The sequence below is a fragment of the Schistocerca piceifrons genome, chromosome 8, assembly GCF_021461385.2.
Source record: "Schistocerca piceifrons isolate TAMUIC-IGC-003096 chromosome 8, iqSchPice1.1, whole genome shotgun sequence".
NCBI classification, from domain to species: Eukaryota; Metazoa; Arthropoda; class Insecta; order Orthoptera; family Acrididae; genus Schistocerca; species Schistocerca piceifrons.
Genome location: NC_060145.1, coordinates 16,066,017 through 16,091,151, shown reverse-complemented (window position 1 = coordinate 16,091,151; position 25,135 = coordinate 16,066,017). Strand labels below are relative to the sequence as shown.

The 25,135-nt window shown below is 40.8% G+C and overlaps 1 protein-coding gene across 1 annotated transcript in view; it reads left to right on the top strand.

Annotated features, from left to right (window-relative positions):
• Window positions 1-15,291: 15,291 nt before the first annotated feature.
• LOC124711986 (UDP-glycosyltransferase UGT5-like) overlaps window positions 15,292-25,135 on the top strand; it is a 94,185-nt gene continuing 84,341 nt past the window's right edge. The window contains exon 1 of the mRNA XM_047242271.1: window positions 15,292-15,432. Within this exon, the coding sequence (XP_047098227.1) occupies window positions 15,427-15,432 (6 nt within the window). The 5' untranslated portion in view covers window positions 15,292-15,426. The remainder of the gene's footprint in view (window positions 15,433-25,135) is intronic.

Below are 25,135 nucleotides of genomic sequence, written 5' to 3'. Positions count from 1 at the left end.
CTTATTTTAGTAGATAAAAAAGTTACGGGAGTTAACCATAATGCAAAATACTCGTCCCTTTAAGTGCTGTCACCAGTAGAAAATGTATTTTGTTTTGTTTTTTCTCCCACAATCTTGTTAAAACTTTGTTCACGATTAGCTCGCCTCCAAATTTCGATTCGTAAAACGTACCGTGGCTTAGTTTTAGAGCGCATCGCTACGGGGCAGACGTATTTTGGTGTCGTTGTTGTTGTTGCTGTGGTCTTCCGACCGAAGACTGGTTTGATGCAGCTCTCCACGCTACTCTGTCCGTTGCAAGCTTAATCATCTCCAAGTACCTACTACAACCTACATCCCTCTGAAACTGCTTATTGTATTCATCCCTTGCACTCTCTCTATGATTTTTACCCCACACACTTCCCTCCAGCACTAAATTAGTGATCCCTTGATGTCTCAGAAAGTGTCCTACCAACAGATCCGTTCTTTTGATCGGATTGTATCACAAATTTCTCTTCTCCCCAATTCTATTGAGTACCTCCTCATTAGTTATGTGATCTACCCATCTAATCTTCAGAATTATTCTGTAGCTCCACATTTCAAAAGCTCCTATTCTCTTCTTGTCTAAACTACTTATCGTCCATGATTTACTTCCATACATGGCTATACTCCATAGAAACACTTCCAGAAAGGATTTCCTGACACTTAAATCTATACTCGATGTAACCAAATTTCTCTTCTTCAGAAACGCTTTCCTTGCCATTGCCAGTCTACATTTTATATCCTCCCTATTTCGACCATCCTCAGTTACTTTGCTTCCCAAATAGCAAAAGTCATTTACTACTTTAAGTGTCTAATTTCCTAATCTAATTTCCTCACCATCACCTGACTTAATTCGACAACATTCCATTATCCTCGGGTTCCTTTTGTTGATTTTCATCTTATATCCTCCTATCAAGAGACTGTCCATTCCATTCCATTGCTATTCCAAGTCCTTTGCTGTCTCTGCCAAAATTGCAATGTCATCGGCAAACTTCAAACTTTTTACTTCTTCTCCCTGGACTTTAACCCCTATTGCAAATGTTTCTTATGTTTCCTTTGCTGGTTGCTCAAAATATAGATTGAATAATGTCGGGGATAGAAAGTGTCTCACTCTCTTCTCAACCACTGCTTGCCTTTCGTTCCCCTCGACTCTTATAACTGCCCTCAGATTTCTGTACAAATTGTAAGCAGAGTTTCACTCCCTGTATTTTACCCCTGCCACCTTTAGGATTTGAAAGAGAGTATTCCAGTGAACATCGTCAAAAACTTTCTTTAAGTCTACAAAATCTAGAAACGTAGATTTGCCTTTCTTAATCTACCTTCTAAGATAAGTCGTCGGATCAGTATTGCCTCACGTGACCCAACATTTCTACGGAATCCAAGCTGATCATCCCAGAGGTCCGCTTCTACCATTTTTTCCATTCGTCTGTAAAGAATTCGCGTTAGTATTTTACAGCTGTGACTTATTAAACTGATAGTTCGGTATTTTTCACATCTGTCAACACCTACTTTCTTTGGGATTGGAATTATTATATTCTTCTTGAAGTCTGAGGGTATTTCGCCTGTCTCATACATCTTGCTCACCAGATGTAAGAGTTTTGTCATGGTTGGCTCTCTCAACGCTGTCAGTAGCGGTAAGGGAATGTTGTCAAATCCCGGGACCTTGATTCGACTTAGGTCTTTCAGTGCTTTGTCAAATTCTTCACGCAGTATCATATCTCCCTTCTCATCTTCCTCTACATCCTCTTTCATTTCCATAAGACTGCCCTCAAATGCATCTCCCTTACATAGACCTTTCTGCTTTCCCTTCCTTGCGTACGACTGGTTTCCTATCTGAACTCTTGACATTCGTGCTGGTGGTTCTCTTTTCTCCAAAGGTCTCTTTAATTTTCCTGTAAGCAGTATCTGTCGTACCGCTAATGATATATGCTTGTACATCCTAGCCATTCCTGCTCAGCCATTTTGCACTTCCTGTCAATCTTATGTTTTAGACGACTCAGCATATAGCGGAGATGCTGAGCAGCGACAGGCACAATAAAAAGATTCACATAATCATAGCTTTCGGCCATTAAGGCCTTTGTCAGCAGTAGACACACATACACACACGCACACTCACGCAAGCGTAACTTGCACACACATCTGAAGACTCAGAGAGCTGAAACTACACTGTGAGCAGTAGCACCAGTGCATGATGTGAGTGGCGACTGGGTGGGGGTAAGAGGAGGCTGGGGAGGGAGGGGGAGGGATAGTAGACGGCCGGAGTGGCCCAGCGGTTCTAGGCGCTACAGTCTGGAACTGCGCGACCGCTACAGTCGCAGGTTTGAATCCTGCCTCGGACATGGATGTGCGTGATGTCCTTAGGTTTAAGTAGTTCTAAGTTCTAGGGGACTGATGACCACATAGTGCTCAGAGCCATTTGAACTATTTTGAGGGATAGTATGGTGGGAGTGCTGCTGTGCTGCTAGAACATGTGCCTTTACAAGTACGACACAACATGTGGTTCATGCACGACGGAGCTCCTGCACATTTCAGTCGAAGCGTTCGTACGCTTCTCAACAACGGATTCGGTGACCGATAGATTGGTAGAGGCGGACCAATTCCGTGGCCTCCACGCTCTCCTGACCTCAACTCTCTTGACTTTCATTTATGGGGGCATTTGAAAGCTCTTGTCTACGCAACCCCGGTACCAAATGTAGAGACTCTTCGTGCTCGTATTGTGGACGGCTGTGATACAATAGGCCATTCTCCAGGGCTGCATCAGCGCATCAGGGATTCCATGCGACGGAGGGTGGATGCATGTATCCTCGCTAACGGAGGACATTTTGAACATTTCCTGTAACAAAGTGTTTGAAGTCGCGCAGGTACGGTCTGTTGCTGTGTGTTTCCATTCCACGATTAATGTGATTTGAAGAGAAGTAATAAAATGAGCTCTAACATGGAAAGTAAGCGTTTCCGGACACATGTCCACATAACATATTTTCTTTCTTTGTGTGTGAGGAATGTTTCCTGAAAGTTTGGCCGTAGCTTTTTGTAACACCCTGTATACGGTCGGCGCGGACGGTGAAGGGAACGCTTGCTCCTAGACAGCTTCTTGTGTTGGCAGCAGTGCCCAGCCAGCACACTTTACGACTACAAAATTATCTATATCGTTGTTAGCTGAACTTTACGATAAGAAAATCTGTACTCATTAATGTTCTATAAAATATTTAGTCCGATTGCTCTTAAGATTTTAACTCCAAAATTTCCCAAACGGAACCGACGGTAGATGGTGGCGTCTGAACTGTGTCCGTTTTTATCTCCTGTATCTTGAAGCTTTACAATAATATCTCGAAACTTGTTACATCTTGTAATTCTTCAGGCTTTCCCGGCGAGGCGTTGTCATGTTGAATAATCAGGTTTCTGCCGATTATTGGACTTCTTTCCTGCACGATGTTACAACCGCAAGACCAGCAGTCTTCTTCAGGTGCTGCCTGATGCTGATTCCAGTGCGGGACGAGTCCGGATATGCTGTGCTGGGCGTTTCCTCTGCGGTCCGCGTCGCTCCTGGCGCTTTGTCCGTGGTGTGTGCCGACCAATGGCAGCGCCTTTAGCCTTTTCTTCTAGCCGCGGCTGTTCCGAACGCAGTGCGGGTACTTTGTGGTTATTATCCGTTGTCAATCTTGCTGTATTAGTTCTGAATTACGCCGAAGCCGTGCTAGACTCCGTTTGTCGTCATTTAAGTCCTCCTGTGATCTGGGACGCTTTGTTACAGTGGTGTGTCGTGTTAGACATTCTGTCCGAAATCCTTGCCCCCCCCCCCCCCCCCTCCCCTCAGGAGCGGCTGCAGTGTTATTTTCAGGCCCGTGGTGTTCAAGTTGCCACTCGAGACTCGGAAGAACGTCCTCAGATATTGTGTTTGTTGCCTCAGATACCATTTTACGCGCGTCCTTCGTTACATGCTCTGGGCTGTTTTCTTTAACTCCATCTTCATACTTGCGTCTGTTGGGGTCTTGGCGTTGCCTTCGTTGTGTCTTCAGAAGACCGAGTGCCGGGTTCCAGGAAGAGCTCAGCTGGAAACATGTGGCACGGTTGATGAGATTCTCCGCGACCTTGCCCTCAATGGATTCTTCGATGACGCTGCCCCAGTACCTCGACGTTTGTGTTAAAATTTTGGCATAATTATACAGCATAGAATGATTCAGCTCTAAACAGAGCTCGGCAATCGCTGATTTGGTTGCTTTGACTTTGGTGCTCTTTGACATCAGATGCAAAGAAAGAAAACAATAGACTCCATAAGCACATCTTTGGTACTCATACATCACTCTGGTTTGTGTCCTCTCCAAACGTCTCATAGGCTGCAGTCACAAGACGCACAATGTCCCTGAGAACCAGATAACATAGCCCCAGCATCTGTTCTCTTACTTTACTAACAAAGGGCAAATTAAATTCTAAATCTACTTCCTTTTCCTTATTCAATTACAGTATCGTAATCGAAGTCAACAGAAAGACTTTTCTGTTCAAGGTAGCTTTTTTTAATATTATTATTGCAGCATAAAGCCTTTAAAACGCACTAAACGATTAATATCATCTTACTAAATTTTTCATTGTGAATACTGATCTATGACCTCTGCTCTTCACAGATTTCTTTATTCTTCTTTATATCTGTCCAGATCGATATTTATTTTGTCTTGTTTTTGCTAGTTTGCAGTAAATTATTCTTGTAACAGATGTTCGATTGTTTCGTAAAGACGAGTGACCTCAACAAGCTTGTATCTGTGTGTGGCTCACTTAGAATATGGATTAGCTCACTACGAAAGTCTCTCTTTATCGACAACTCCTATGCGTTTTCGTTGTCTACATTTAAAAAAAAACCGTGTCTATTACATTTACATTTCTCAATAATACGCATTTCTTAATCATTTTATCTGCCCGTAATATCGCCCGTTTTAGTCAATATTTACACTTTAATTAATCGTTTGTCTTACAGCAAGCATATGCGTTTTTAGAACGCTTCTTGAGACGTGAGAGAAATAAATATACTCCATTTCCATTTCTCCACTAGTTATGTCAGTCTACTGACCCCATTACAACCCAATTCTCTACTGAATGCATCACCCTATCACATCACTTCTGTTTTCTTATGTCAGCTTGCTGACCTTTTCACACAAATATGACCGTTACGAAACTCCTCACCTCTCTTTCGAATTATAGCAGAAACAATTTTTCTTGTCCCTATATGGTACAAGCTTATTAAATATTCTTTTAATTATAGGCAACGCAATAACCCATTTAAATATACGAGTGCTGAATGCAGATATCAGTTCTACAAATTTTAAAAAACTTCTGTATTTAGTACTCCTGTAGTGCAATGTACTTAAAAATTTTCCTGATAATCGTTACCTTCAGCTGTCATAGCCTAATTTACTCGTACTACAATCTTCTCGGCTGAAGCTGCAGCGTTTCAACGAAAATCTTAAATTTTTAACGCACACTCACCTCCCGTGATTACCGTTACATAATCCTGATGTGTCAAAATCGGCAGTAATACTTAAACTAGGAAGACTATTACTCACTATTAGACTCTTTTGTGTCTTATGCTCCGCATCGGAATAAAAAGAATTAAGTCTAAGTCTAATTAGACTCTTTAAAAACTTGTAGAAATATAATTCTTATCCATTAAGACAGGAAAGAAGCAGGAATGAAACCAGGAAACTGAAATAAGTTTTCATCCAACTGGGAGTGCACAGTTCACCAGGCTATGTATCTGTCAGGGAAAGGCAGATTCTCTGCAGACTCTAATCTATAGACAGGAGAATCAACCAGTTGGCGTCGCACGGGCCTCCAGACTGTGTATCTGCCAAAGATTGGGAGACTCCCTACAGACATTGAAACTATTATCCACCAGTTTCTTCAGATCCATATTGTTTCTGATACCCAACTCTGTCTTACTTTTGGGGTACTCAAGCCTGTAAGCATTCGCATGGGGGTTACCTATTATTCACATAAATAAGGAACAGGGGGGTCTATAACGGATCCCTGGACTACGACATGCTCCGACTTTAATTCTTGGGAGACTGTTTTATGGTCTGACACATCCTGCCTTCGGTTTTCAAAAAAACGTTGAAGAGTTGCCAGAACAACACTTCCTGTGCCGCAACACTTCAGCTGTTTAAGTAGTATCTTGAGCGAGGTGCAATCAAACGCCTTACTCAGGTCACAGAGTGTCAGTACCACACTTTCTCTGGCCTTAACCCTTGCCTTACCTTTATAATTAAACACAGTACTGTTACAACCATTGATCGTCTTTTGCGAAAACTGTGGAAGAGTTTATTGTCTTCAATATCACTGAGTGTCTGGTCTTTCATCACAGACTCCATAACTTAAGCTAAATTGGTATGATTGAAATTATTCTAAAACTGGACACTTCACATAGATTACCTTTTTTGTAGACTGGTACTGTCCGTGCCAGTTTCAGGAATTCTGGGAAGATGTGACGAATCAAGCTGGGATAATTTTAATTCCCTTCTGGTTTTGCCATCTGCCTCCTTAAATTCGTTTTGTTACTTTTAACTAATTATCATTAACATACGTGAATATAATCTGCATTTCCATTAAAGAGAAAGATAGGCCCTTAGTTTTAAAGTAAATAACACCAGACCTAATTTTGTACTTTGTTTTATGTATGTAATTGATTTTCTAATTTATTTTGACTATCCCTAGTTAGTATCTTTCATCATAGGGCGTAATCAGTAATTCGTAACGTAAATTCTATTGTTGACATATAAACAAATATAAATTACGCATTGTTGACATATAAACAAATATAAATTACGCAATAATTGCAAACATTTGGAAGACGAAGTACTACTAATCTTAAAGTATCTATTTAGCTCTATTCAAAAACATGTTAGCAAAACCAGCTCTTCATTAATTGCAAAGTAATTAACAGTTTTGTCAAAAGTATTGTTTGCGTAACTATATTTGTTAATTTCACGATTTAAACAAATAATTCGGCCTAAACCTCGTAGTAAAAGAAAATGTTAAAAAGACGCAATTTTTCGCTGTATTCAGTAAATTGAGTGAGTTAAGTTTTAATTGTAAGATCTGTAAATTTAACTTCTAACAATGTGTGGTTTCAGTAGCGATTATTGTAATGATGTATAAGGGCCCGATTTTTGGTCACGAGACAGTCAGTCCACGGCTGAGTTTCAGACGAGTAACCTGTGCTGGTTAGAACGACAACAATGCTTCAAATTAACTGCGGAATAAGTGTTCAACAATTAGGCTGTGTGTGAAAACAGTGACAGTGTCAGCTCCATACGTGTCTGATTATTCTTCAAGAACTGTGAACTTTGTGGCTAGCTTTTACTGCTCGTAGATGTTCAACAAGAAACTATTGTAGGAGTATGTGGAGTTTCACCTGCTAACTGTTAATGAGGTTTATCGAAGGTTAAACAATAGTGCACTGGCCATATAACTGTGTAATATTGGGGGTTGTACAAAGTGAAATTTAACGTACTGGAAAACGCAACTGTGCACCTGTCGGCTACATAATTTACAATAGTGTGTGTCGGAATCCACAACCCATTTTTCAGCCAGTGTAGAAACGAAGTACGTCGTCACAGGGAACAACAACCGAAACAATTAAAAGCAGGTGGAACCGCCACAAAGATACCGAAGGGTAAATACTTGTTGAGCACTATGGGTAGTGGCTGAGCATGCTCCGGAATAATTTTCTTTAGGACCGTGCGGGAGTTGCCCCGTATGTCTGCACACTCTGAATTTTTATGGGAATTCACTATTTTTACAATGTCCTTATGGCGCGTGTCATTCCAATTTTTAATAGTGCAACTGCTTACATTCTTTACATAAACTGTAGGAAGCAAGCCACAGTCTGAAATTTCACTTACAGAATTTTACACTGTCGTAACAAATTACTGGTTGAAGAAATCAGGACTGCAAAAATAGAAGGCGACGGTAGGCTTCTTCCTGTGATCATTTACTAGATTCCAATCTGCTTTACTTGGATTATGACCCTCTTCGCTGAACCTGTCATTGTATTTCTTTCTTGCATCCTCGATTTCCCTTCGATAAAATCTCTTGGGTTTTAACTATATAAATGAAGCAGCTCTTTAGTTAGAGGATCTAAGGCTATCTCCATTCGGTCCTTCAACATTATTACAACGTATTTCAATTTATCTAATGCAGGTGAATACCACATCTTCTCTTTAACAGGTTTTCCCCTTCCATTTAATGCGTCTACAGAATCTTGAGGATTATGTGGAACTGTTATTGAATTTCGTTTTTAAGGTTTGGAACAGACATCAAATGAGTTACTGGTCCTCTTTTCTGCAATTTCTGCTGCCATTTTACACCAGCACTGCTACTTTCAAGTCATTTAGTCCCTCTTCTTTGCTAATCCGTCTACTGACTGCGTAACTTGAGTGCCAAGCGCTTAGTTCCAATTTACTCTTGCTCTTCATCCTGAATTCCTTTACTAATGCGGTGTGAACAGCAACCATTGGTCCAATTGCACTGATATTATAATCCCAAGTGTTGAGGTTGGTGATAACTGTGTCTAGACAGGCATCACTCCTTATTGGGAGTTGGTTTGCTACTAACAGCCCACAGCTGTTTATTAAGCTCGTGAAGACCCCCTCTCTGGGATTCCCACCACCTGTATGTATGATGATCCGATGTTATTCAATCTGTGCATTCAGAAAGTAGCAAAAGAAACCAAAGAAAAATATGGAGTAGGAATTAAAATTCAGGGAGAAGAAATAAACATTTTGAGGTGTACCGATGATATTCTAATTCTGTCAGAGACAGCAAAGGACTTGGAAGAGCAGTTGAACAGAATGGACAGCGTCTTGAAAGGAGGGTATAAGATGAACATCAACAAAAGCAAAACGAGGGTAATGGAATGTAGTCGAATTAAGTCGGATGATGCTGCTGAGGCAGTTAGATTAGGAAATGAGACACTGAAATTAGAGCATGAGTTTTGCTATTTGCGCAGTGAAATAACTGGTGATGGTCGAAGCAGAGAGGATATAAAATGCAGACTGGTAACGGCAAGAAAAGCGTTTGTGAAGGAGAGAAATTTATTAACATTGAATATAGATTTAAGTGTCAGGAAGCCTTTTCTGAAGGGATTTGTCTCGAGTGACTGGAGTGTAGCTTTACATGGCAGTGAGAGGTGGACGATAAACAGTTCAGACAAGAAGAGAATAGAAGCTTTTTATGTGGTGCCACATGCTGAAAATTAGATGGGTAGATCTAGTAACTAATCACGGGGAACTGAATAGAAATGGAGAGAAAAGGAATTTGAATTTTGAGACATGTGTATTCTCTTCCCAATGGGTTACAGTAACACACAAACAAAACGATTTGTGCAGTACGTATACGAGTTTAGCCGACGAAACGTGCGGTGGACGTGTTTATCTGACCAGACATGTAAGAAAAATGAAAGCGTTCTTGGACATCCATCCTTCACCTCGGTCCATTCTGTGTCATCCCACACCATTGGTCGGAGGCTCAAGGCAGCCCGACTGCGGAATTACGACCCCATGTGCAGGTTGCCATTAACATCACAACACAAAGATCTGCGTTTGGAGAGGTGCCAACACCGGGAAGTGAGAGTTGCTGACGAATGGCGTCGCATTGTGTTCATCAATGAATCTCTGTTGTGCACTGCCCTGGATGGCCATTCTCCGTGAGTGCAGCGGCGACCTGAAGAGAGGCCCCACTCTTCCAATACCTTGGAGAGACAAAGCGGTGTCACTCCTGATGGAATGTTGCGTGGAGCCATCGCGTATGGTCTTAGGTCAAGGCTGGCAGTGCTTAAGGGAACACGGCACAGCTCTACGTCACGGGCATCCTGCGTCCTCATGTGTTACCTCTCAATCGACAATATTGTGGCGCCATTTTTCAACAGGACAACGTTCCCCCAGTGGCCGCATGTGTCTGTGTGAATTGTCTGCGCGTTGTTGAGGTACTTCCGTGGCCAGCAGCAGCCCCAGATCCATCCCCAGTTGGACACCTGTGGCATCAGATCGGATGCTGGCTCGGTCCCAGTGCCCGTATCAACAGCTGTGGACCAGGTTACCTCACCAGAGGATAAGACGGCTTTACGACACCCTTCCCAACCAAATCAGAGCACGCATGCAGGAGAAGACAGCACTGTCATACTGATAGATAGGCTCATAAGGTTTCATTATATTTGATTCAGTTTTATAATCACTGAAATAACACTTACATAGGCAGGTTATTCGGCCGCCTAGAATTGGTAGGAGGGAGGGGGGGGGGGTGAATACTAGCCAGTGTGCTCCTGGCTGAGAGGTGCTGCGGCCGGGGCATCAGAACCGACTGTTGCTGGTCAGCCCAGATATGAAGGTGGGAACAGGGTGGCAGGAAATGGGTAGAGCCCAGAGCATGTGGACAGCAGTTGCTCGCTTAGTCAAGAGGACAGAGAGTGCACCAGAAATGGTGGAGCATAAGGCTGTCTGAAAGGCGGCCTCTTACAACTTCTAGAAATTCTACAGTAAATCACAGTTCCACAGTAAAACAAATCTGAACACAACTGATATTCAAGAAAAGGAGGCACAGGCAATGAAACAATAACATTTTGATTATCTTGACCACATCTCATTGCGGATGTAGGACGTCGCAGGCTGGGCAGACTGGTAAACCGGGACAGGTGGCGAACTGTGGTGGAAATAACATTATACTTTAATGCTGGCCAGAGTACAAGTGTGTCTGAACACACAGTGCACGGAACACTCAAACAATGGGCCTCTGCAGCCGACGACCCATGCGTGTGCCGTTCTTGAAAACACGACATCGGCCACTTCGACTGAAGTGGGCATATGACCATTGGTACTGGACGCTGGTGCATTGGCTGAGCATTCAATGGTCTGATTCTTCATCACTCCGATGGGAGGGCACGAATCGGTCGTCTTCCAGGGGAACAGCTCCTGCCGGACAGTGACAAGCTGACTGTGGCTCCATTACGCTCTGGGGAAGATCCACGAGGCCATCCATGGGCCCAGTGGATGTCGAGCAAGACACCATGACGATCAAGGAGTATCGTATGCTGGTTGCAGATCACGTACACACCTTCATGACAACAACGTTTTTCAACAGCAGTGCCATTTTTCAGCAACGTAATGCGCCATGTAACAAGGAGAGGAGTGTGATGAAGTGGTTCGAGGAACACAGTGGCAAGTTCCAATTGATGTGCTGGACCCCCAACTCACCAGATCTGAATCCGATTGAACACATCTGGGATGTCAGAGCTCATCACCCCCACTTCCCCGGAATTTACGGGAATTAGGTAACTTGTGCGTGCAGATGTGGTGCCAACTCTCTCCAACGTCCTTCCAAGGCCTCATTGCTTACATAACATGACACGTCACTGCTGTTGTCCGTGCCAAAGGTGGACAGTCCAGCTGTTAAGCAGGTGGTGAGAATGTTCTGGTAATCACAGTATTTTCACAATGAACCCTGGAATTACAGACTCTTAAAATGCTTCATTCGATTTCAGCAAATGATATTTTAGATTATGCCATTGGACTGAAAACATCACTGAAAACTATGTATCTGTAACTATTTTATTTATTGATTTATTATTTTTACGACATTTTTACTATGCAAATTTTTGTCAGAGCATTGTATCCTCCGCCATAACAGTAACTGATCGCAGCATGAGTACCTCACATCTTCTCTAACTTGTATAATTATTTAAGGAATCTAATACCGCCAATAACTTTAGTTCAATATGATTAAAGTCTATACAAAAAATCACTGTAAATTAAAAATGATCAGTCGCCTATCATAGCTGATACCACTATTGAAAAGAGTGCCAAAAGAGGCTTTTATCAAACAGACATAAATAATTGTTTAAGCGATATTTGACTAGATTTTGTAGTCACTTAACGTGAGCAGACTTTCACAAGAATGCTAGCTTATTTTTTATTAACAAACTTTTTTTGTATTTACTGTAAATTATCTGAGTGTGAATGTTTATAATATTACATGTTGCTGTAATATCGTAATTTAGTGAGGAAATCACTAAATTCAAAATCACGTCAGTAGAACATAATAACTATCTGTTTTTGGTGGCGACAACCTTCAGCCAATGGAGAAGCGGGCAGTGGCGGAATAATACTGGAGTCAAGTGGAGAAAGACATTTCTCGAGTGGGGTCGCTCAAGAGAGCGATTTGGGGCACTTTAACGTTTGATTTGGTGAAAGGAAAACCTGTCTGTGGCAACGAGCGTTATTCAGTCGCGTGGGTGATAGGCTCCGGGGTGTGAATGACCACCACAATACTTTAACTTTTGAAGAGAGGCTAACTTTCGCGAGGTCCGAATGTGTGAATAGACAGAGCATGAGTTTCTACTTGTCATCTCTCGTGTGTTACTATGGAAATTGTCATACTGAACTCTGAATTACGTCAACTGGCGAATATTTCGTGTATTGTGATCCGCGTTTCCTGGTTTGGGGATCCTTTTACCATTCTAATAACGCTCTCAAAGCAACTTCATTGCATCATAATAAGGTTGTTTTCTTTATGTGTTTTTTCCTCTCTTGAATAAACGTTTTTCAACAGAATTCTCTGGTGTTGTATACATCAATTAGTGAAGTTACAGTAGAACACATTTTTTTTAATTATTCATTTATCATTTATTTAATATTTATGTTTATTTGATTAATTCGCAATTCTAAAAAAAAAAGGTTCACATGGCTATGAGCACTATGGGATTTAACTTCTGAGGTCATCAATCCCCTAGAACTTAGAACTACTTAAACCTAACTAACCTAAGGACATCACACACATCCATGCCCGAGGCAGGATTCAAACCTGCGACCGTAGCGGTCGCGCGGTTCCAGACTGTAGCGCCTAGAACAGCTCGGCCACTCCGGCCGGCTCGCAATTCTAGCCAATGAATATTCCATTCGACTGCGGGATCACATCTCCGGTTTATTTATTATTTGCAGCGAGATATCTGCTGGACATGAAAGCAGACATGTGTGGTTCGATTCTATTACGACACCAAGCTATTCCTTTTTAAACATAGCCATGCATATTCCAGTTACCTAAAGCATGACTAACTGCAGGTAAGTCGCAGTTGGATTGCTCGTTTGGGATGCTGCTTAGAGCTACTACTCAGCTGAATGTCCATTAGGTAATATCACTAAAATCAACCAGTTATGTGTCATCTCGTTCCCTCCTGCCTTTCTGCGTGCTTCACCTTTCTTGTCAGGCTGTGTAGTTGCTCCATACATGTGTCTCCCTCGTGAAACGATTTCCGCACGACGGTGGATGGTATCATCGTTCACTGGCTGCAGCTGGTGCAGACCATAATTTGGGTAGGATTTTCGTCCCATTCTTTTGAGTGTTCAACAATAGATTTGTGTCACTGAAATGTGTCACAGTCTGTTACAACCGTATCATTAACTACAAGGGAGAACATTGTACGTTTAGACCTGCTGGTGTTCTGTCGAGTGTGAATGGAACTTAACATTTCTTGTCGATGATGGTTATTTATGGAAGCCTTATCTCAGGCAACGTTCATTACTGGTCAAATGGTTTTTTCCCTAAATGAAATGCTTTTGCCTGGTAGTTCTGCCAGATCACGTTTACTACCGAGAAAACTTTGACTCGTCTGTCAGCTACCAAGTTCATCAATAGTATCGTATATATTATTTCTCAAGTCACAATCTCTTTCATCAAAACGTACTAGTCAAACAGGGATGAATGAGGTATCGATGGAAAGGTTTTTTTAAGCAATTTCTGACATTGCACATCGATTTTGTACTAAAACGTACTATTTGTGGAGAATATTAACATAAAAAAGGTTCTTAAGTAACATTAGGCAAACGGGTGTTCGGACGCCCAGCTTAACACCTATATTTTACGAAGATAGCTTACTGATCACGAATTACAAACTCTCTTTTCATATTAGCTTATTAGAAATACTATTTTATTTGTTTTAAAGTACTTATTAACAGGATAGTTTATATTCAGAATGGTCAGAGATAACATTCGTGACTACTGCGGTAGTCCATTATCTCTGCCTCTACTCACTGAAGAAAATGAGAAACAAAAAGTGTACAAAGATTACATTCCTACGTGAAGTATCGTTTCCACAGAGTTACTGTAACGCCCAGTAAGCAATTTTGTTCAAAATTATATGCATCAAAATATATATAAACAAGGCTTTTTTCATAAATTCAGGATTATTATTTCACGTCGTTCAGTTCGTTTTTAAAGATGTTTTCTCTTCATCCGCGCACTACTCCTATCCCAAAAATTAAACTTACGCTAAATACTGTTATTTATAGCTATAGATGTGCGAAAATTTCGCACTGGTCAACTGTTTACAACCAATGCTCAGCTGACTGACACCGGGAAACCAGATGTAATACGAGGGATAAACTGAACGCCATGTGATCCCAGCGCGCCTCTTCGATTGACAAGAAGACATTTGAAAATGAGCCGGCCGCAGTGGCCGAGCGGTTCTAGGCGCTACAGTCTGGAACCGCGCGACGGCTACGGTCGCAGGTTCGAATCCTGCCTCGGGCATGGATGTGTGTGATGTCCGTTAGGTTTAAGCAGTTCTAAGTTTTAGGGGACTGATGACCTCAGATGTTAAGTCCCATAGTGCTCAGAGCCATTTGAACCATTTGAAAATGAAAATCGTATTTGCGATGACTATAAACACGTCGCAGGGCGAAACGCTTCAAAGAGCAGGAGTGTATTTACCAAATCTTGTCATTACTTAATGACATCTGTATGTAGCCGTATCAAGGTTAACTTAATCGGCTGCCATTTTTGTATCCCTTAAAGAAAATGAAAAACAAAAAGTACACGAAGATTACAATCTTACGCATTGTAATACTCTTTAAGGAATTTTGTTCAAAATAATGTTCATGGAATGATTGTCATACAACACAAAGCGTAAAGGCAGAACACACTCGAGTGCTACTCTGTATTCGACGGATTTTAATCATGAACGAAATTTTCGTATTCACACCTGTATGCAAACTGACAAAGATAACTGATGAAACAATATACAACGTTTAAACGCTTTTACGGAGGGTAATTGACGTCCAAAATAAATCAACAATTGAGTTGTAAATTTCAGCAGAGGACAACAGGAAGTCGTAGGGACACTAATCCGTTTCACATGACAACCGCAGATCTTATCGTCGGATCCACTAGAGGTGAACAGTTTTGCTATCTGTGAGATCACGTGGTGCGGCGCCGCTGTGTCACGCACTTAAAGCGACGCTCCTTTATCGGGCAAGGCCAACCGGCTAAAGAGGCGGGACGACCTAGGTCAGTCGGGCTTCATTCTGCAGTCGCAACGCACCAGCACGGATCACGCTGCTGGGCCCAAGGAGTACACGGGAATATCGACGCACAATGGAAGTAAGTTGGCAGCACTGCTTGATAAAACTGGTATGAAACTGGCTTCGTCGTACTGGCGGCGTGTGTGTTCAGTGTACGTAGTGTTGTTGCTGAGCGAGTCGACAATGTGGAAATGCGCTCTTAAGATATAGGTTGTGTGTTATGGGGACTGATCCGTGAATACTAAGGGAAACATTGAAAAAACTGTTTTCCAACAGTGTAACTCAAAGAATAAGATTTGAAAGCCCATATAATGCTTACCATCTGTTAAGACATCTTTTCGGAACATCTTCGTGTCTGAACCACAGCTTTAGCTCTCACACTTTTTTTAATTGAATTTTTTTGTTGCGAGTGAAATAAACCTTGCCAATTATTAATGTACACCATAGGTACACATGAGTCAAAATACAAACGAAGTAGAAGGTTTATTTTTTTCCTGTAAGTTCTTTACACTATCATCTTTAAAGCAGACTATTGAAAAGGTGGTGCTGTCAGAAATAGGGGCACAAAAAATTTTAAGTATAATTATCAAATACTTTAGAAATGAATTCAGTGTTTTCTTCAAAAAAGCATTTTTTTCAAAGGTAAGTCACAAGAGTAGTCTGCTTTGTAGTTAAGCTTGTTTTAAGACAGTATACAAAATTACAGCTCTCTGTGTTTAGTAATTTTTTCGCCAGAATGTACCAGAACGTGAAATAATTTAACTTTCGGGAAATTAAAGCTAAAACTTGCTTTTTCTGTTAAACTTGCATGGCACTAATGCATCCCAGGTCCCTATTCATCTCGTTTCCTGTGTTTCTCTTCCTCCCTTCTACTTTTTACTCTTCTTTTTCTTATTCTTGCTTCTTTGGTGGTTTCCAACACTGATTTTTCTGCTTCGAAGAGTGCCCTTCGGTCAGTGTCTATTAGTGCTGTATGCATATTTACAGGCACACCTATCAGCTCCATAACATTAAGCCTTGGCATTGCACCGACGTTGAAACGTAGAACAGCATCTAGCACACCTATTTTCAAAGTATTTATTCCTACCAGAACAGTTTTCAGTGTCCGTTCCCATATACAATTGTTGAAACTTTCATTTGGATTTTGAGTCCTAGCCGGCCAGAGTGGCCGAGCAGTTCTAGGCGCTACAGTCTGGAACCGCCCGACCGCTATGGTCGCAGGTTCGAATCCTGCTTCGGGCATGGATGTGTGTGATGTCCTTAGGTTACTTAGGTTTAAGTAACCTCACATGTTAAGTCCCATAGTGCTCAGAGCAGTTTTCTGAAAAGCCAAAAGATAAAGACAAAAAAAAATGGCTCTGAGCACTATGGGACTCAACTGCTGAGGTCATTAGTCCCCTAGAACTTAGAACTAGTTAAACCTAACTAACCCAAGGACATGACAAACACCCATGCCCGAGGCAGGATTCGAACCTGCGACCGTAGCGGTCTTGCGGTTCCCGACTGCAGCGCCTTTAACCGCACGGCCACTTCGGCCGGCAAAGATAAAGACAGCCCTGATCATTCATTACAATAGTAATTACAGTTTTATGCACAAAGTCTGAGCAGTAAAAGAAAATGCACACGGAAGTAGTGGATTTCCATGCAGTCTTGAAGAAGTAGTGTTGTCCTTCCAACGGAAAGACAGTACTGACTCTTGACATGCTGACAGGTAATGGGCCACAACAGAGAAAACCCACAGCAGAGTCAGTCGAAGTTTTGAAGAATATTGGTAGGTAGGTCATCACAGAGCAGACCTATAGTATTTCTTGTAGAGATAATGGTATTTGTGGTCCACCACAGGTGCAGACCCACTGTTGTCCTTGTAGAGACTATGATATTGGTGGGCCACCAAAGATGCAGACCCACTGTAGTCCTTGTAGAGATGCCAAGCAGCCATCCGTTGCGACTGTGCGGTCCACAATCACCATCGAAGAGTCTTGCAGTCTTCATGAACCACCACTTGTGCACTCACAAAAAAAAAAAAAAAAAAAAAAAAAAAAAAAAAAAAAAAAAAAAAAAAAAAAAAAAAAAAAATGGAAATGCTCTTCGAACCAGCAATGCTGTTAACCAGTCCCTTACTGAATTATCAACACACGTGATAGCACTAACAGTCCTTTTTTCTAACTTCTCACATATTGTGCATATACTGTGACCAACAGAAATGTGTGCACTGAAATGAAAACCTACTGTTTACTTAATTTGAAGAACTGGTGTCAATTACAATTTTATGACATGAGAATACATCTATAAAGGTACAAAAAAACATAATTAAGAAATGTAATGATAACATTAGTAGTAAACCAGGTGTTACAAAAGAACAGAAATAAGCATATACATGAGTAGTATAGGAATTGTGACACAAGCAGATAAATGAAAAAAAAGAGAATATTTCGATACCTACATGGATACTCTGCAAATCACATTTAAGTGCCTGCCAGAGGATTCATCGAACCACCTTCACAATTCTCTATTATTCCAATCTCGTATAGCACGCGGAAAGAACGAACACCTGTATCTTTCCGTACGAGCTCTGATTTCCCTTATTTTATTGTGATGATCGTTCCTCCCTATATGGGTCGATGTCAACAAAATACTTTCGCATTCGGAGGAGAAAGGTGGTGATTGGAATTTCTTGAGACGATTTCTTTTAATGATGTCCAGCCCAAATACTGTATCATTTCTGTAACACTCTCACCCATATTTCGCGATAATACAAAACGTGCTGCCTTTCTTTGAACTTTTTCAATGTACTCCAGCAGTCCTATCTGGTAAGGATCCCACACTGGCCAGCAGTATTCTAAAAGAGGACGGACAAGCGTAATGTAGGCAGTCTCCTTAGTAGGTCAGCTACATTTTCTAAGCGTCCTGCCAATAAAACGCAGTCTTTGGTTAGCCTTCCCCACAACATTTCCTATGGGTTCCTTCCAATTTAAGTTGTTTATAATTGTAATACCTAGGTATTTAGTTGAATTTACGGTTCTTAGATTAGACTGATTTACCGTGTAACCAAAGTTTAACGAGTTCCTTTTAGCACTAATGTGGATGACCTCACGCTTTTCGTTATTTGGGGTCAACTGCCACTTTTCACACCATTCAGATCTCTTTTCTAAATCGTTTTGCAGTTTGTTTTGATCTTCTGATGACTTTATTAGTCGATAAACGACAGCGTCATCTGCAAACAACCGAAGACGGCTGCTTAGATCGTCTCTCAAATTGTTTATACAGATAAGGAACAGCAAAGGGCCTATAACACTACCTTGGGGAACGCCAGAAATCACTTCTGTTTTACTCGATGACTTTCCGTCAACTACTACGAACTGTGACCTCTCTGACAGGAAATCACAAATCCAGTCACATAACTGAGACGATATTCCATAAGCACGCAATTTCACCATGAGCCGCTTGTGTGGTACAGTGTCAAAAGCCTTCCGGAAACCCAGAAATACGGAATCGATCTGAAATCCCTTGTCAATAGCACTCAACACGTTATGCGAATAAAGAGCTAGTTGTGTTTCACAGGAACGATGTTTTCTAAACCCATGTTAACTGTGTGTCAATAGACCGTTTTCCTCGAGGTAATTCATGATGTTCGAACACAATATATGTTCCAAAATCCTGCTGCATATCGACGTTAACGATATGAGCCTGTAATTTAGTTGATTACTCGTATTACCTTTCTTGAATATTGGTGTGACCCGTGTAACTTTCCAGTCTTTGGATATGGATCTTTCGTCGAGTGAACGGTTGTATATGGTTGTAAAGTATGTAGCTAATGCATCAGCATACTTCGAAAGGAACCTAATAGATATACAGTCTGGACCAGAAGACTTGTTTTTATTAAGTGATTTAAGTTGCTTCACTACTCTGAGGATATTTACTTCCACGTTACTCATGTTGGCAACTGTTCTCGATTCGAATTCTGGAATATTTACTTCGTCTTCTTTTGTGATGGCATTTCGGAAGGCTGTGTTTAGTAACTCTGCTTTGGCAGCACTGTCTTCGATAGTATCTCCATTGCTATCGCGCAGAGAAGACATTGATTGTTTCTTGCCGCTAACAATTCACATACGACCAGAATCTCTTTGGATTTTCTGCCAGGTTTCGAGACAAAGTTTTGCTGTGGAAACTGTTATAAGCATCTCGCATTGAAGTTCGCGATAAATTTCGAGCTTCTGTACAAGATCGCCAATCTTGGGGATTTTGCGTCTGTTTAGATTTGGCATGTTTGTTTCATTGTCTCCGCAACAGAAAATAAAATTGATACTTGGGTATAAAAAAGAAAACATAACAGAATAAGTAAGATTGAAACATTTTTCCAGAGTAAAGAACAGGTTTTATTTGAAGATAACAGTACTCCTCATCATAATAAATGCAGCTTAGTATTAGAAAAATTCTACAATATAACTCTTATCAGATGAACATGTAAAGACAGGAAGAACATAGACACTCAAGGGTACACATAAACATATAGCGGAATAACACAGAAGGAAAGGACAGGGTTTGTTTTCAGTATAAGATTTGGTACTGCAGTATTTATCGTATTTCATTTTCAAACAACACATTGTTTAGAATGAGATTATCACTCTGCAGCGGAGTTTGCGCTGCTATGAAACTTCTAGGCAGATTAGAACTGTGTGCCGGACTGAGACTCGAACTCAGGAGCTTTGCCTTTCGTGGGCAAGTGCTGTACCAACTGAGCTACCCAAGCACGACTCACGCCCCGTCCTCACAGCTCGCTCTACTTCTGCCAGTACCTCGTCTCCTACCTTCCAAACTTTACAGAAGCTCTCCTGCTAAAGTGCGCGTCATTTACGACGGCGGCCGAGTTTAGGTTCGTTCTGCGCATCTGACGTCACAAAATACAGTCAGCCAATGAACAGAGAACGACGTTGCCAGAGCTCGACTGGTGTGCACAGCTCGGACGAGTGTCTTCAGTTTTAGAAACGTTCAGTCATAAATAATGTAACTGAACAAAAGCAATGTCTTCATAGCAGACTTTCTTTTATTGAAAGTTTGGAAAAAGCATTCTTTATACCAATTGCTTCATATTCTATTAATTAATTAAACCAAACAAACAATAAGCCTCCTAATTCAGGCGATAGCAAGAAAAGGTGTTTGTATCATTCTCACTAACCGCTTTTTCGCAATAAGGAACAGTGGTAATTGTTTATTTCCTATTTTACTTCGATGAAACGTGAGTAATTTATAATCATACCAACAGTGTTTGTTGGTATTTTGCGTGACATATTAAAGTCCTCTGGGAGGTCTATTAAATGACAAGCTGCGTTAGCGTAATGGTTAAAGTGTTCTGTTGCTAAGCGAAAGGTTCTGAATTCAAACCTCGTTCGGTGCTTAATATTTTTTTTATTTAAAAACAGTATCGAAGTGTCTTACTTCATGAATTATATACGATTGAATGCAATTTTTGGAAATTTCTAGTGGCAACTAAAATCGACCATACGGAAAGTATGCGCTATGGACTTTTACCTCTGCAAACTCTTCAAAATTTCGTGCAATGGTTTACTACATCTAATGCTGCACAATAACTGCATTGAACATCGAAACAAAATTAAGTCATTTATGGGGGGGAAGGTATCAGTCAAGAAGATGTGTAAAAATCAAAATTTTGGGCCAAATAGTTTTTGTGAATTCGAATGATAAAGTGTGTCAAAGCAGTCGAAACACCATGTATCTACACAGGCGAGCAGTGCAGTGATGACAAAATCGCACACAGCACGGAATGAGTGTAGCACGTCTCTGTAGCAGCGAAAGGGTTAATGTGACCGTGGTGGCTTTACTTCATAAACTGCGCGCTCCCCCCTAAACGTAAGTTTGCGAACTATATTATGGTGTTGCTTCTCTTGGCGCGTACAACTGGCAATGCAGCAATCTCCCGCGTCTGGGCAGGCATGCGCGAACTGCCAAGATAAAAGAATTGAACTATAGCAGAAGTAAAGCTGTGAGGATGGGGCGTGAGTCGTGCTTGGGTAGCTGAGTTGGTAGAGCACTTGCCCGCGAAAGGCAAAGGTCCCGAGTTCGAGTCTTGGTCCGGCACACAGCTTTAATCAGAGAGGAATTTTCAACACGTTCTTTACTTCTCGGAGATCTCCCTTAGTTCATCATTATTCCCAAAAAGCCCTCTCTACGCATGCTTTCTGTATTAGTATTTTCACGTATTTTTTATCTCCATATTTGTTGTCAAGAAAATCCTACCTAAACCTGTTGTCCCTAAAACCTACTTTTCTATTCAGATCCTCTTTCAAAATAACTATTTCTAATTGTACAATACTCTTTTTGGCCCAAATCTTTTTCATATAACTTCTCAATGCAGTCTTTCCCTATTCTTCACAGATAATTTCTTATATAATATCCCCTTCTTAAGCTTATTTAAATCTTCTGAGTTCAGATACATTAACTAAGGGACAAGGAAATGCAGCTGCATAAACATTACCACAAACAAGAACAAGAAAAAAATGCAAAGAGCCAAAGCAAGCAGCAATAAATGTAAATTAGCAAATCAAATGCAACATTACAACTAATATCAGCTCATGTGCAGCAATAAGAAAAATAAGTCAGTAGTAAAACTGGCTTAGCAGATAATACAAAGTGAAATACAATAGGACAATGCCTGTCAAACAGCAGTAGCAAAAGCAATAAACTATACCTAAACATGACAAAGCTCAAGCAGAAAAATTATTACAGTAAAGATAGCAATGCAGATAAAGGAAATGTCTGTTGTTGTTGTGGTCTTTACTCCAGAGACTGGTTTGATGTAGCTCTCCATGCTACTCTATCCTGTGGAAGCTTCTTCATCTCCCAGTAACTACTGCAACCTACATCCTTCTGAATCTGCTTAGTGTATTCATCTCTTGGTCTCCCTCCACGCTGCCCTCCAACGCTAAATTGGTGATCCCTTGATGCCTCAGAATATGTCTCATCACCTGATCCGTTCTTCTAGTCAAGTTGTGCCACAAATTTCTCTTCTCCCCAATTGTAGTCAATACCTCCTCATTAGTTATGTGATCTACCCATCAAATCTTTAGTGTTCTTCTGCAGCCATTTGGAAAGCTTCTATTCTCCTCTTGTCCAAACTATTCATCGTCCACGTTTCACTTCCATACATGGCTACACTCTATACAAATACTTGCAGAAACGACTTCCTGACACTTAAATCTATACTCAACGTGAGCAAATTTCTTTTCTTCAGAAACTCTTCCCTTGCCATTGCCAGTCTACATTTTATATCCTCTCTACTTCGACCATCATCAGGTATTTTGCTCCAAAAACAGCAAAACTCAAACTACTTTAAGCGTCTCATTTCCTAATCTAATACCCTCAGCATCACCCAATTTAATTCGACTACATTGCATTATCCTCGCTTTTCGTTAGTTGATGTTCATCTTATATCTTCCTTCCAAGACACTGTCCATTCTGTTCAGCTGGTCTTCCAGATCCTTTGCTGTCGCTGACAGAATTACAATGTCATCAGCGAACCTTAAAGTTTTTTTCTTCTCCATGGATTTTAATTCGAACTCCGAATTTTTCTTTTGTTTCCTTTACTGCTTGCTCAATATACAGATTGAATAACATCGGGTATGTGCTACAACCCTGTCTCACTCCCTTCCCAACCATTGCTTCCCTTTCATGCCCCTCGACTCTTATAACTGCCATCTGCTTTCTGTACAAATTGTAAATAGCCTTTCGCTCCCTGTATTTTACCCCTGCCACCTTTAGAATTTGAAAGACAGTATTCCAGTCAACATTGTCAAAAGCTTTCTCTAAGTCTACAAATGCAAGAAACGTAGGTTTGCCTTTCCTGCCATGGCTTATTATACTGTTAGTTCGGTAATTTTCACATCTGTCAACACCTGCTTTCTTTGGGATTCGAATTATTATATTCTTCTTGAACTCTGAGGGTATTTCGCCTGTCTCACACATCTTGCTTACTAGATGGTAGAGTTTTTTCAGGGATGGCTCTCCCAAGGCTATCATTAATTCTAATGGAATGTTGTCTACTCTCGAGGCCTTGTTTCTGCTTAGGTCTTCCAGCGGTCTATCAAACTCTTCACGCAGTGTCGTATCTCCCATTTCATCTTCATCTACATCGTCTCCCATTTCCATAATATTGTCCTCAAGAATAACACCTTTGTATAGACCCTCTATATACTCCTTCCATATTTCTGCTTTCCCTTCTTTGCTTAGAACTGGGTTTCCATCAGAGCTCTTGATAATCATAGAAGTGGTTCTCTTTTCTCCGAAGGTCTCTTTAATTTTCCTGTAGTCAGTATCTATCTTACCCCTAGTGAGATATGCCTCTACATCTTTACATTTGTCCTCTAGCCATCCCTGCTTAGCCATTTTGCACTTCCTGCCGATTTCATTTTTGAGACATTTGTATTGCTTTTTGCCTGCTTCATTTACTGCATTTTTATATTTTCTCCTTTCATCAATTAAATTCAATATATCTTCTGTTACCCAAGGATTTCTACTAGCCCTCGTCTTTTTGCCTACTCCATCCTCTGCTGCCTTCACTATCTCATCCCTCAAAGCTACCCATTCTTCTTCTACTGTATTTCTGTCCCCCATTACAGTCAATCGTTCCCTAATGCTCTCCCTGAAACATTGTACAACCTCTGGTTCTGTCAGTTTATCCAGATCCCATCTTCCTAAATTCCCACGTTTTTGCAGTTTCTTCAGTTTTAATCTAAAGTTCATAACCAATAGAATGTCTATTTACACCTTAATACCTAGGTCACATCTTAGCACTAGAGTGATCCATCAAAATAATTTATTCTACCAAACAAGTTACCAAGTCGTTGAAAAAAATTATGTATGCAATTCCTGTGAAGGTAAATGTTTATTTACATCCTAACATCTATATCAGTTCTCCTTCCTGTACTTCTTTTGTTTCCTAGTGCTGCCCTTTTTTTAAGAAAGTAGATCATAAAATTATTATTTAATGGATATGTAGACAGAAATTATTTACATTAGTGCATCTATTAATTTTTTCCTGTATGTTAACCAACGCTGCAGCGCAGCTAGAATCTAGATATCAAATAAAATAGGCAAATATATACAAGGCAAAGTATAAAGATGTCATTCACTAGCCGTATGTCATTTCATAAGGCAGTAAAAAAAATCTCTCAGCTAGAAAGACAGTACTCATAATCAGGTGTGTAGACATAAGATATTTCCCATCATTTCATAGGCATTTCAGTATATATCAGAAAGTACGAGATTCAAAGAGTACTCATATGTTTTCAAGTATGAGCGTGTCATGTTTGTACAAAGAAATTTCAATAGCGAGGTTAATTGTCTCTTTTTTTCTACACTTGTGCCTCTGAAAGGCCTAAACTAATGGTTTTTTTCTAGGCGACGGTCGCGCAGCTGGACGCTCACAGCGCACAACGTCAAGGTCACTTACCTGCTTTACTGAAATGTTTACGACAGCAGTTTCCACTGCAGTGACAGTTAGAGGCCAATAAAAATTTCACAGGTCGCAAATTTACGTTAGAAGTGTGTAGAAACAAAATCTCATATATAACAGTGTCTAAAACATTTCCCATCGGCATTGTGGTACTCACATTCACACACACACTAAACCTTCACAATGATCACAACCACACCTCGACGTCACAATACACATCGTCGTCGCAATAATAACATCATAACACCTTAATCAAATCTCAAAAATGTTGTAGCTTTCTTCAATAATTTCAAAGTCTCTAAAAAAAAATGCT